This window comes from Salvelinus fontinalis, chromosome 11, assembly GCF_029448725.1.
Source record: "Salvelinus fontinalis isolate EN_2023a chromosome 11, ASM2944872v1, whole genome shotgun sequence".
Classification (NCBI taxonomy): domain Eukaryota; kingdom Metazoa; phylum Chordata; class Actinopteri; order Salmoniformes; family Salmonidae; genus Salvelinus; species Salvelinus fontinalis.
This window is the reverse complement of record NC_074675.1, coordinates 10,691,412-10,705,412: the sequence shown is the minus strand read 5'-3', so window position 1 is coordinate 10,705,412 and position 14,001 is coordinate 10,691,412. Positions and strand designations below refer to the sequence as shown.

The 14,001-nt window shown below is 39.9% G+C and overlaps 2 protein-coding genes across 2 annotated transcripts; one reads left to right on the top strand and one right to left on the bottom strand.

Annotated features, from left to right (window-relative positions):
• The first annotated feature begins 3,810 nt into the window (after window positions 1–3,810).
• Window positions 3,811–7,083, top strand: LOC129864997 (fibroblast growth factor 23-like). The gene is made up of 3 exons (XM_055937379.1): window positions 3,811–4,712; window positions 4,819–4,922; window positions 5,178–7,083. The coding sequence occupies exons 1-3, from the start codon at window positions 4,478–4,480 to the stop codon at window positions 5,616–5,618; spliced, it is 780 nt and encodes a 259-aa protein (XP_055793354.1). The 5' UTR covers window positions 3,811–4,477; the 3' UTR covers window positions 5,619–7,083.
• Window positions 7,084–7,769: 686 nt separating this feature from the next.
• On the bottom strand, window positions 7,770–11,983 carry LOC129864996 (fructose-2,6-bisphosphatase TIGAR B-like). Its single transcript, XM_055937378.1, has 6 exons — window positions 11,862–11,983; window positions 11,358–11,395; window positions 10,962–11,083; window positions 10,329–10,406; window positions 10,069–10,179; window positions 7,770–9,424 (listed from the first exon to the last, which is right to left on the bottom strand). Exons 1-6 carry the CDS (start codon window positions 11,891–11,893, stop codon window positions 8,990–8,992), a joined length of 816 nt encoding a protein of 271 aa, XP_055793353.1. The 5' UTR covers window positions 11,894–11,983; the 3' UTR covers window positions 7,770–8,989.
• Between the last annotated feature and the right edge of the window lie 2,018 nt (window positions 11,984–14,001).

The window sequence follows — 14,001 nt, the reverse complement described above, 5'->3', positions numbered from 1 at the left end:
TTTATATTTTTGTTCAGTATATTTTATATAATTATAAATGACATCAAACTGTTGAAAATCTTTTTTCCCCCTAGCTGATCATTGTCTGCAGCCAGCTGTGATTATAATATAATGATACAGGCAGGAAAAGTGATCTCGTCTGTGGTGGTCGGCGAACCCTCAACCTTCTGGCCCATAGCCCTGTGTGGCATCGACTGTGCCACAAAAGCATGCTGAAGTGGCAAAGTTGATATCCACGTTTATCAACACTGAGTCACTACAGTTATTGTTATTTGTGGTCGTAAACATTATTTTGAGGTAATTCTATGAGGGGGAGGGTGTTCAATGTATTTAAAAGTATAAGGGGAGGGTCATGTGGAAATATTTGTAACTTTGCATTTGCATTTTTTTATGACACCTTGAGTTGGACCAGACCCTCCCCCCTAGTACATTTCCATCTGTCCTTTAAGGAGCCTAATGTCACCATTACTCCTTAAAGTCCAACAACCGTATGTTATTTTCAGCAGTAGACTGGCTCTGGCAGCCCAAAACAGCCAAATACTCCATCTAAACATGAGTCGATTTTCAATTGCAATATGTTTCCCCCCCTTGTTCATTCAATGTAATCTATCAATGGTGAAGCTGACCCCATGATGTTGGTTGAGAGAATGCCAAGAGTGTGCAAAGCTGTTATCAAGGTGAAGGGTGGCTACTTCGAAGAATCTAAAATCGAAATTATTTTTTTGATTTGTTTAACACTTTTTTAGTTACTAAATGATTCCATGTGTTATTTCATAGTTTTGATGTTTTCACAATTATTCTACAATGTAGAAAATAGTCAAATAAAGAAAAAACCTTGAATGAGTAGGTGTGTCCAAAGGTTTGACTGGTACTGTATGTCCATGTATAATTACCTAATTAATACCTCTGGTCCCTGCACCGGTGAAGCGTTACATGAGTACATATCACTTGATGAATACAATTACAATGTGTGTGGTCATCTAAAGAGCATCAGGCCATGACTTATCTGAAGAAAGCCCAGTCACATTTGTGGCAGCCACAGTGGATCTAGGCCAGAGAGTCAGTAAACTGCCATACAAACCTTGGCTGTGTCTAGACACGAAGAATGGCTATGCAGTGGCAACCCACTGCACTTGTGCTGCAGGTACATAGCTGCTGTTTTGTTTTCTGTTGAGAAGAGCACACAAGCCACTGCCAATGGAGAGCTCTCATGCGCTGATGTTAATTGTATGTGGAAAGGCTATCAGAAGAGAAATGTAACAAGCCATGCAGTAGAAAATCTAGACATGGATAGAAGGTCACCTGCAAATGTAGAAAACGGCAAAATCCACCAGGCCTCTCCAATGAGGAACAGCAGGAAGCTCTTGCTCAGTTACATCAGATTCTGCCCTCAGCAGTGGTTTTAGTCAGGAGTGAGGGTGATACAGACAAGGTCTCTGAGTCAGAATATGAACTAAACCTAACGCCAATGTTCCGTCAAAAGAATTTGGGCACCGAGCAAATTTCAGGTCTGATGAACGCAAACTTGTAAATTGTGAAAATTCTGTGCAACTTCTGGCGCATGTTTACTGTGAACACTGAGGCTGTAGCCACTTTAAGTTACCGTTTTAAGAGTGGTCAAGAAGACTACTGTGGCTATTTTATCATAATGTAGGCCTACCAGCGTGGCCTACCATTAAAAACAATGGAGAAAATGCATCCCATAACATTTTAACATGGAAATAGCTGTTCTATCATTAAGCCTACAGTAGCAGCCAATGTGTGGTGTTCAATGTAAACCTACATTCCATGAGACTTTTGAAAAAAACATACAGGGCTTGACATTAACCTGTTTTTCCACTTGTCCTTCAGACAATGAGGTGATTGAAAATGTGTTTGATGCAAGAAACCACTTTACAAAAGAAAATGCATATTTATTCCCATATCATTATTATAGAGAATCAGACAAATTATGCTACCCTCTACCTATTGGCTACTTAGCTTATTCAAGCCTGTCTCAAAATATAACACTGTCCCTTTAAGATAGAAAAAAGTGCTTTACCTAACTCACTTTTCAAAGATGGCTAGAAATGCATAGGTTTTGTGGAAGGAAGCAACCATGTCCCCATTGATGACTAGAAATTAGCTTTAACAGGGCTAATAACTAAATTACTAGCAAACAGTATGAACAAATGTGCACACATGGCTACATGTTTTGATCTCAAAACAAGCGCATCTAGACCACTCATGATGGAAACACAATCCAGTTCAAAGTGAACAGCACAGATCCATATATGGCAATGGTCTATTTGCATAAGAAATATCAGCTACTCTGCTCTGAAAATGTATTGAAAATGCGTTGAAGTTCAATCTCGTGCTTCTCTGCGCAGGCTGATATTTCTTCTGTGCGGCAGTCCTGGAGAGCTGTGAGGCCATGTATGCACAGCTTAGAGGGAACATTGCCCACCAGTCCCACACTGGTTGGCCCAAGTCACAAAAGTTGAAAGTTATTCCCCCAAGGAAAGTCCCTACTCCCTACCCTTCAACAGGGTGACTGTTGTACAAGGTCAATAATATGCACGTCATTCACTATAACAGTGAGTCAGCTGTCATGTAGTATGACACTGTTAGCATTTCCCATGTGCCCGTAGTGAAATGGGACATTGAGCATGAGGAAACTACAAGAAAGGAATGATGTCGACAGATGACAGACCAGCACATCAACTTTCACATGAAACCCTCAGGCCTTGCTGTTTACAATGCCCTACCCTTCCTAGCCGATTCACCTGATGGGACTTCCTGGATGACTGCCATGGGTATATGGTCCTCGAGATCAAGTGTCCCCAGAAATACAATGACTTGCCTCCAATGGACATACAGTACCAGTCAAAATTGTGGACACACCTACTCATTCAAGGGTTTTCTTTATTTTTACTATTTTCTACATTTTAAAATACTAGTGAAGACATCAAAACTATGAAATAACACATATGGAATCATGTAGTAACTAAAAAAGTGTTAAACAAATCAAAATATATTTTATATTTGAGATTCTTCAAAGTAGCCACTCTTTGCCTTGATGAAAACTTTGCACACTCTTGTCATTCTCTCAACAAGCTTCTTGAGGAATGCTTTTCCATCAGTCTTAAAGGAGTTCCCACATATGCTGAGGACTTGTTGGCTGCTTTTCATTCACTCTACTGTCCAACTCATCCCAAACCATCTCAATTGGGTTGAGGACTGATGAAGCACTCCATCACTCTCTTTGGTCAAATAGCCCTTACACAGCCTGGAGGTGTGTTTTGGGTCATTGTCCTGTTGAAAAAAACAAATGATAGTCCCACTAAGCGCAAACCAGATGGGATGGCGTATCAGAACCCAAGCCTTTTGTTGAAGATCACCTGATTCCAGATTTGCAGAGAAGGAAATTGCAAATGGTATTGAATGAACAGGAGGATGGAGCAGCAGCAATCTGTTCTTGCAATAGACATCTGTTTGGCAAGATCACCTGCTGCACAAACTAGGACAGCATGGTGAAGTGATTCCATTACAGATGTGTAGGAATCAAAAGGAAGACAGGACAATGGTTGTGCAATGCGTGTAGGAAGTTAGCTAAACAAGAACTTACGTCTTCACTGTTGATTCTACACAAGGTGTTTTATTGGACTATAGACTGGGGTAAGTCTAGCTCCCCCAGTCATCATCAACTATGCACACAGTGTAATGTTAATTTGAAGCTTAATTAGTCATATTCAGGCATGGATTTATGTTTTTATAATGAAATAGAAAATACTAGATAGAAATAGAGCACTACATTAGATCTGTGTTTTTAAATGGTCAAATATTTCTCTAAATCTAAGATGTTGTCTTATCATTTAATTCGAACAGATTGTACCATAATGTTCGATTACTATCATAAAATTCCGTTTTCAAAACATTGGAAAGGTGTTGGGAATAGGTTGTACAGATTAGGGACAGGAAACCTTGGGAATTGGTTGTATAGATTATCTATAGACTTATCTATAGTCAGTTTTCAGTGTGAAATTATGAATATGTTTCTATATCTATAAAAAATATCTAGGTCTATTATAATATGCTTACTGGACAGAGGGTTATATTGCACACACTGTGATGACATGTGCGATTTAAAGATTAGTGCAAGGATCATGATTATGAAAGTGCTGGTGTTTGGGAAAAAAAATACGACGTCACTTTTGTACAGACATTTCTCAATGAGACTACTACGTTATTTGGTGACCAATACCTTTAGACAAACAGTCAGGTATTACCCTTCCTTCCGCCGAGAGAAAGACCCACATCTGCTAATGCTGCGTAGGCTAAAGGATGTGAGCAGGAGTGGCACTTGGGTCCCTTTAAATAGAGCCGTCCTTAAACGTTGGACAATCAGATCAGCTGAAGTTTGCAAACAGCTTGCTGCAGAACTCAAAGCTACATCCAAAATCTCTGGGATACATTTTCTGTGTTTTGGGGGTAAAAGATGGAAATAACCAAGACATCTGGGATGGGGAACGCCGTTCTTGTGCTCTTACTGGCTGTTCTGCAGGGATTTCGACTAGTAGACGCTTTTCCAAACCCATCACCTCTTCTGGGATCCAACTGGGGGAATCCGAGAAGATACGTACACCTGCAGACGTCTTCAGACGTGAACAATTTCTACCTTGAGATCAGTTTAAATGGCCACGTGAGCAAAACTACACTTCGAAGCTCATACAGTAAGTTCTTATTACATTTTGGGCGTTTGGATTTGATTGAAATGTAGTTTTAAGTCATTGTCTTTAATCTGCTTCCATAGGCTAACACAATTAATTTTGTCAACAGGTGTGATTTTACTGAAGGCGGAAACAAGAGAGCGCGTGGCGATGCTTGGAGTCAAAAGTAACCGCTACCTGTGCATGGATTCCCTGGGAAACCCTTTCAGCTCTGTAAGTAAATTACCATTTTCATTGTCCATTGAACTGAAATACATGTTTTCTGTCATATGCCTACCAAAAATGCGCTTTTACGCACGGATTTCAGACCACTTTTATCCAATCACACAGCCAATATAATATCATATTTCTACATTGGTCGAAGTGTTCTTGTGTTTAGCACTCAAGTAACACTTTGAAAATTAAGTTAATTGATGTACGTTCTTAAGTGGTCTGTTTGCGTGAATTCCTCCATTTATCTGTTTGCAGACTGTTTGCCTCAAGGAAGACTGTCTTTTTAACCACAAGCTATTGGAAAACCACCGCAACGTGTACTACTCTTGTAGAACTGGTATTCTGCTCAACTTGGAAGGGATAAAGCAAGTGTACACAGTAGGTCAGAATCTACCGCAAACCTCCCTCTTCCTGTCGGAGAAGAACACCGTGCCGCTGGAGCGCCTCTTGCATCGGGAGAAGAGGAACCGGGTGGTTGACCCTTCTGACCCGTACAACATGCTGGGTCAAACGGAGGAGGACTCCCGGGCAATGCCGCAACTGGATGACACCTTGGAGATGGACCAGGAGGATGAACTCCCCGAGGGACGCAACATCTCCCGGGAGACCCCTCAGTCTCCATCCGACGACCCGTGGAACGTGCATTCCCTAAACCCCCCTCCCAGCCCCCGTATCATGAATGGAATGATGGGATAAGATGACAGGACACTCGCAGTTGTACACTTGGGTTTATCAATGTAAGCTATGTATGCGTTCACGTTGGGTCTTTTCCAGCAGTTCTGCAAACAACCCTCAAAGTTTTAAACAGATGTTATACTTGTGAAAGTCGGACCGTGACACCCTTATTAGGGCATATTGGTAATTTATATGTAGTCATAATATGAAATATGCAGCCAAAAAAGTACCACATTGGAACATTTTATTTCGGCCATTCTTCACTATAGCACAGTGAGTTGGTTTCCGTGATTTTTGATTCCAGGACGCAAATTCTGTATTTGATTGCGCTCTGTTTACGGGGAACATTCTTATGAGAATCATACTGAAAGCCGAAATAATTGTGCGTCTTTTTTGGAGAAAAAAAGAGTTGAGCTTAAGTCACTTTATTAAATGTTATATAATGCAAGAAGACTGCAAGAAAATTCCATTGATATGAAACTTAAAAATATTCCATCTAAAATTAGCCCTACTATAATGTTGAATATGCCAGTAGGCATGCATGTTATAATGCATGTTCTTCAAGGGAGACGTTTCATTTTAAACGGAAATGAATGGTCCACTCTACAGGGTATCAGAACGAATAGAAACCACATGTTATAGATGCTGGCCACCAAAAGCAAGCAACAAAGTCAATTCCATTAAAGTTTTAAGAATTTATTTATTTAAATCCATTTATTGTTATTTATAGTATACTATTTATATGGATGCTTAGCTGTTAAAGAGTTATTTTGAAAACCTGTAAGTTATGAGGAGGCTATGTGTGTGAGGGCTAGTGACATTTATCTTGAAAAAAGGTATTATGTTGATGAAATATTACTTTTTTAAATTAATTAATATTCTATTTTAGATATTTTAGAACTTCAGGATGAAGAACTGTATACTCACAACCACTTCATCCTAGAATTCTATGTATGATGCAATCATATAAGTACATGCTAAATGTGTTAGGAAGCTCTATGTGTCACATTAAGTGCGTAAGCAGGTTGACCATTGACTCATTCACTTCAAGCTTCCAGTCATTAAGGTTGCGTGTCTCACGCTTCCGCATCTCATTATGGTGAAAATTGGCATATCTTAGTTTCTGCCAAACCATCGTCTAAAAATAAACATTTCCACATTCTATTTTTGTTTCACTCTCACTAAGTAACAAGTTGGAGGTATTTTAGTCAAAGGAACACATTACGGTGACCACTAACCTTTGTCCTGTTTCACTTTGAGGTTAAACCACATTGACCTGGCTGTCACATCTGAGGAGCCTTAAAAATCTCAGTGACGTCATGAGTGAAGGCACATGTTTTTGGATTGATATACTGTAGATATTTTTCAATATTTTTGAGGCAGTTTATTCAAATATTGCAATATTCCTTCAAAGGAAGAACTGTAATAACACTCAAGTTGAATAAGATTTAAGCAAACCCACCCATTCATGTTGAAGGATCAGATTTAGTACAGATGTTTATGCTGCCACTGGTGCCTTTGGAGCATTACTCATGGTTGTCTCTGGAACAATCTAGACACAGGTCAGTAGCTGTCGCATAATTTTCAATTGCCCCAGTTCTTTGACCGGTCACGCTCAGCCTGAACACTGAAACAAAGTGAATTATATCAGGTTTTAAACATGAGAAAGTCTGCAACTCGGAAGTGGCCCCTCAGGTGATTAAACCTGATATTTCCCAACCTGCAAACATCCACGGGTTCAAATCCTGCTTTGCATAAAGAAACTACAAGACTTGCACACTCTATTGCCTCTTATGCAACCTTTACTGACAATTACATTTGTGCAAGATCAGAGGAAGCTTGTGACCATTTATGAACACTTGAGATACATGGCCATTGAACATGTTAAACACCAATATTGAAGCCTTTTTTTGGTTGTGATTAATCAATACAATACCAAACAATACTGCAACTCTGTACTGCTTGCATATGAAAATGACAATGTGTAAAAATAAAGACAAAAAACTGTCAATGTGTAACATTTAGCTAGTTTGCAAAAATAAGTATACTATGTTTAAACAGTTATGATACAAATGTCTGATATAATTGTAACTATGTAGCAGTGACAGGTTGCTTGCAATATTGCTCTTGAGTTCATGCATAGCACACCAGTCTCACAGAAAAGACATCAACTTCTGTTGGTGTATAATTTATTATCTTGTAATGGACATGGACCACAATTAGAGACAACTCCATGTTGAATTGTAAAGGCTTTAAAAGATACTCACTGACATTCTTCACACTTTTCTGCCTTTGTTATAATATGACACAAACAATACAACTAAATCTTCAAACGTGATGGACTTAGTAGTGGAAACAAACCACTACATTATCCACACTAAAACATTCTAAACAAGTCCTCATTTCATTGGACTATGACACAGGAAGTGTTTCGTTTCTATTGAAAATTCCATGGATAATTATTGGAAGACAGGGAAACCCACTCATACAGGATATACATACTTCTTGCCAATAGTTCTGCAGAATTTGCACTGAGCAATGTTCTACTGTACAAATGGTCCATTGACAGCTAAAAAGCAAATCATTTACCCTGTATTCCCATAATACTTTGTGTCCTCTACTTCTCAGTGTCATTGTCTGTGGTTGGGTAGTCATTCCCTTCCTGTGATAAATTTCTGATTACATTTTTCAACAGACCGGGAAAACAGACAAACAATGACAACGGAGCAAAACATTATGTAAAATAGATACATGAAATCACAGCAGAGATATGGACCCAACTTCAGACTGATTCAAGCTACACCATCCGACCTTTCAAGCCAACTCACCCCGATCTCTAGCCAAATAAATACACAATCAAAAGAACAACTGAGGTAGTAAATTTTTTTTGTGTTATTGCCATCGCAGTGTCAGCATCTTTTCTGCTGTTGTTAAACCTGTCAGCATTACACATCATTGTTCGAGTGACAGTGTGTGTGATGAGTCATCATTAAGGACTGGTATAGTGACTCCAAGAACATAAGATAAGGTAGAAGATACCTATCTTCAAAACTTATCCACTTTGGGGCACTTCCAATACATATGCATAAGAGCCTAGGTCACCATGGTTACATATGTCACACAAGGTGGAGGTTATTTAAACGTTTTTAAAACAGGCGAAGGTATAAACTGTGCAAAAATGCTTAATTTATTTACTGTGTATAAAATAAATAATAAATTGGTGATTAGGGTTCTTCGATGACCCTACTAAAATCTCCCCCCAACTCATGTCATCAAATAGTAGACAGGTCACTGTCCCAGATATTCTTTACATTTAGTGGTTTGTTATCAACAGTAAATAATATTTAAACAGAACAGAGTAGTGACTAAACCTTGTGTTTCCTTGTCTATCTTTAATGTGAAATGTAACATATGTTACGGGAGGTCAGGTGGTCCTTCCTGTTGGTGAAAACACAGCGGACAGCAGAGAGCGCCAGGCCAGACTCACTGGGAGACACGGTGAGGACAAAGCGGCTGATGCCTGTGTTGGGGCAGGCTGACAACACCTTGGACATCTTCAGGCCCTGGGGCAGAGAGCACTGCAGGTCCTCCACAAAATGTCTCACAGCCACGCGGATGTAGGCACCGTGGCTCACCACCAGGGCATGGAGAGGGACACCTTCCATCCCGTCGTCAGGCAAACCAGCCAGGGGCCCATCGGTGCCAGGCTCGGGTGCACCGGCCCCAGCCTCTGTCCCTACAGCAGCAGAACTCTGTCCTGAGCAGCTGTGGTCGTCAACCATGCGCTGGTAAAGCGACTTCAGAAACTTCTTGCATCGCAGCCTTACCTGGAGGGAGACATAGACACACATTACAATTATTCAAGGACTAAAATAATATCTCTTTAGAAGAAAAAAAATCTATTAATGATGTGTTGAGCTTCTGCCTTGAAGTCCTGAGTTGAACCCCCGCATGGCACTGTTGGCTATGGAATCCAGCTCTGAGCTGTTGGTGTGACAGGTTAAAGGTAATACTAATAGCCTGTTATACATTAAAAAAGTATTAGTAAGTTCATAGTATGTGAGGATCTTAAAACATCTAAGGTTAAGAAGTTCATGCATTCAGTATTAGTTGATAGATTGATAACATTTATATAATTGTGTTAAAATCCGTCAAGCATACAAAGGGTACGAATTGTGAGAGGAATGTGTAAACGTTATGTTGATTACTTTATGTTGTCGTGGGTAAAAGTGTTAATCTGTGATCTACTAAATGCTTTTAATCTATGAGCCTGAGATCGATTGCTCTGGTCTCCACTCAAGTTCACAGAGAATTTGCGGTCTTTTTCTCATTGCACTAAAAGTTCAATGAGTAAACATTAACCTATCACTCTCGTGATTCTTTCCCCCCTTGTTCAGGGGTGTAACATTGGCAGCTAGCCAACAGCAGGACCAAAGGGAAAGCTGATAAAATGTTCAGATCACAGACTAACCTGTTCCAAGGTCTCCCCTCCAGGAGGAGTATAGTCTCGACATGACTGGCCGGCTGCGTTTGCCATATTCTTCAGATCCTCCTTGGGCCGTCCTTCTGCGATCCCAAAACCCTGTATGATTGATGAACCACTTTGATGCTGATTTTCTATGCATTTTATTTGAATGTCAAACTCTAGGGTCCCTGTCGAGGTAGACTGGGCTGGATCAATTGTATACTACATACATGCAATAGGAAATGGGAGACATATGAAAGACTTACCCTCTCTCTGAGTAAGGGGTCAAAGACCATTTCAACACCCGAGGAGTGAACATTGTTCCTCATAATGATTTCTGCAGTCTGACAAAGGATAAGGATGTGTGAACAATGACAGCAGTCTTAATCTCCACACCCACAACCAAATCAGCTACTAGGCCATCACGAGAAACTAACATTACTTCTAGTTCTACCTGCTGACATTTCTCATATCCTGTCGTCTATATCTGTGGTTTAATATATCCTCTGCTCTCTTCCCTCCTTCACAGTAACATATACAATGGAGAAGTTTTGTTCCAGGAATTATTGAAGTGACTTTGTGTTATCTGAGTGTTTCCCACTGAAAAGGTGTTGTACTAGGGAATCATTTTACTTTGACATCAGTTCCCAACATCTCCTGCCATTTTCTGCAATTGAACGGCAGTGACAGTGTAGCCGGTGTACACAATTATAAGTCGCACACTGGGAATCTAAACTAAACAGAGGTTACATCCTACATCTGCTGTGCATTGTTAATATTTCTGTTGGTCACCTAACCTTGTTCCCAGGCTCAATTGCTACATAGAGCCAGCTGGGTGGATGAGATTAGTGGTCACCTACCTGTAACCTAAGTCGACATCACATGTCAGGAAAACTCACCTGTCTGGCGCGCTGCAGGTTACTGACAAACACGTTGGAGAACCTGAGCTCTCTGAGGTACAGTCCTGCAGCCTCTGCCTGCTGGAGCCCCGGCTCCGACAGGGAAGTGTCCACCCCCTGACCTGACAGCACAAGACCAACAGGTTTACACACTTAGAAAACCAGTTGGATAAGGGATTAGTCAGTGTTTGAGTGAGTGACCTTTCTTTTAACATTCCCCCTCAAGTGAACATGGAAACAGATGAGTATCAATCACTTTGATTCTACCAGCTGATACATGAGAAACAAGGAAAGGTTTATAGCTAGTTCTTACAGCCTTTGGTTTTAAATCACACAGGATTCCCAAGTGAAGGTCATTACTGGTCAAGGTTGGAATGTTTACAAATAACAACATACCTTGTAGCAACTTCTCCTTGTTGTATTGTGTCTCCCCACTGTGAACGTGAGAAGATAATCATTTTTGAAAATTACATGCATAGCGTTTTTCTAAGGATACACAGCACCAGGGAAATTCTAGAGGTGCACAAATAGTTTAAACGTTAACGTTAGTAGCTTTGATCGCTTGCATGTCTTTCAAGGAGGCTGCATGTGAGAGAGGCTTTATATGCGGTCTATGGAGAGGACACTCAGGGTGACACTGCTTCGATATGGTGGCAGAATAAGAAACCTATGGATTTAGCTAGGCAGCCGCTTTGGCACAGAATAATACTGTTAGATGATACATTTGATTTGAATAGGCAACACGCTTGCTAGCTAATATTGTCGGCAACGGACAGCTTCGCTTGAAGTGGTTCAATAGGGTTGTCACGTATGCAGAAGCCTACGTACATTTTATAAAATATATTATACATAGAGCATCTAAACAGCATACAAAACAGAAAGGTGGTGCTATTTACTTACTGTCGAACAACGGTCAAGCTAAATGTAAGCATTTTCGACTATTCCAAAAGACTTTCTGCCTCCTTTCTGGCTCAATGTTTACGGGTTTCTTCCTAGTTCTATGACACGTGGGTGGACGTGACGTCACGAGGTCTACTCTAACAGACCAATGGCATTGCAGAAGGTGAAAAATGAATAATAAATGTTCTAGTTAACAAGAATACAAATGTTACTCTTATTAAGATTGTTCCCCGATCAAACACAATTATTTGAACAATTGAACAATTCTTAAAACATTGTTGTCTAGAATAATCATTAAATGAACACTAAATGTCTTTCGCGAGGTGAAGAAACGAGTTTTGTATGGTGACCCTGAATTAATGGCAAAATTATCCCAATTGGATTGCCTGTCTACTAGCCATTGGTGTGTGTAATGGTACCTGATAAATGTAGCATATTCATTGAAGAGAGGGAGTTAAAGGATGCTTGCAACTGAAAAGGTACAAAACCATTCAATTTGAGTTGTATATATTTTCTTCAACAACATAGGTTGTTGTTTACCACTCTGTATATTTTATAATCTAAATGAAAGCTGCTATATAGTAGTTACTCATTACTAGTATGTCACCCCCGATGATTCAGTACTGTAATTGTTAGTGAGAAGATATAATACCCAAACAACTGGTGCTTTAGTGTTCATTTCCAAAACTCTATATGTTAAATATACAAAGAGAATTGTAAGTGTGAAGAGGTATGTGACTCTGTGGTTTAAACCATACCATGCAGCCAAGAATTTGTAGGTTCAAATATCATCTTGTGTGTGTGTGTTTGTGTACGTTTCTGCAACTCTCGATGTCAAAATTACAAAGAGTATAAAAAGTGTGAAGAAGTCTGTGGCTCTGAGGTTAAAACCATACCTTGCACCTGAGAGTTGAAGGTTCAATCCTCTACTCTTACACTTCAGTGTGGATTTCTGCAACTCTTAACGTCAAACATACAAACAGAGGAAGAATAAGCATTAACCTTTTACTGCAGTGGGCAGTATCAGGGTCACGCAGTGTTTCTTGGTAGTCTTAAACAAATCTACTTTGAAACAAAAGTATACACCTCAAACACATGGTTATGACCTTAAAATAAAAACCTGTACCATATCAGATAGAGTTGAAATTACAGGAAATATGAATACGATTCCACTCATGAGGCCACTAGGTAATTTGTCTGCAGGAAAGGGGTATAGACTTGGTGGTTTATTAGTCATAGCACTGACTTACAGCCAAGAGGTTGTGGGTTTAATATCATCTATGTGTGCTTTTGTATAAGTTTGTGCAACTCTCAATGTCAAAATTACAAAGAGAAGAACGTTTGAAGGAGTCTGTGGTTCTGGAGTAAGGATCTCACCCCATAAAAAGTTTGAACCCACAGACACTAGGTGTCAGATAAGACTATAGCTGCAGACACACAATAGCCTTTTGGTGCAGCATATCTTCAATCAAATGAGAAGCCATTTAGCACCCTCAAGCTTTAACTTACCTTCATATGGGCCTGCATAGTTACTTGGCTGCACAGTACACCACCCCCAACACAATCACTCTAGACATTTCATCTTCCCTTAATCTGCCCACCAGCTGGCTCTCTATGCACCAGCAATTTGAGCCTGGGGACGAGGTTAACCTTCCCTTAACCAGCACAGAACAGAAGTACATTACTAACCAGTAAAGATGCTTCACTCTTTTTTGTGGGTCAAATTTATTGAACAGAAGTTGTGGATCAGACACTTCTGAGGTACATGTGGTTGGCAGTGGTGGGGATCAAAACGAACTAGAAACCCACAGTTTTCCACACTGAAGGTTTACACATAAACATTATTTTTTGATCATAGAAAAAACTCACTAAATGGGTACCTCACAAAATGCATTCCACTTAATCCAATACACTGATCCTAAATGTGCCAATTAAGTTGTAACCCATAAGTAGAAAAAATAAGATACAAATATATATTTTTTGTCTTCCAAATACATTTCTTATAGCCGTCTTTTATTTGGCACCAGGTATGATATGAAATATCTAGTATATGGTCCTCTACTCGGCAAACGACAGATCAGTGTAATCTGACAGATGAGAAGGAATTTCTGTTGTCTAAAGAGAGTAGGTGCCACGTGAA

Bases quoted from the DNA above. Each gene is read 5' to 3' on its own strand.
- LOC129864997 (XM_055937379.1), top strand. From the start codon at position 4,478: ATGGAAATAACCAAGACATCTGGGATGGGGAACGCCGTTCTTGTGCTC. The intron at 4,713-4,818 runs GTAAGTTCTTAT...TTTTGTCAACAG, and splicing joins TACACTTCGAAGCTCATACA to GTGTGATTTTACTGAAGGCG. The intron at 4,923-5,177 runs GTAAGTAAATTA...ATCTGTTTGCAG, and splicing joins TGGGAAACCCTTTCAGCTCT to ACTGTTTGCCTCAAGGAAGA.
- LOC129864996 (XM_055937378.1), bottom strand. From the start codon at position 11,893: ATGCTTACATTTAGCTTGACCGTTGTTCGACA. The intron at 11,084-11,357 runs GTATGTTGTTAT...TTGTGCTGTCAG, and splicing joins CAAGGAGAAGTTGCTACAAG to GTCAGGGGGTGGACACTTCC. The intron at 10,180-10,328 runs GTAAGTCTTTCA...TCAATCATACAG, and splicing joins ACCCCTTACTCAGAGAGAGG to GGTTTTGGGATCGCAGAAGG.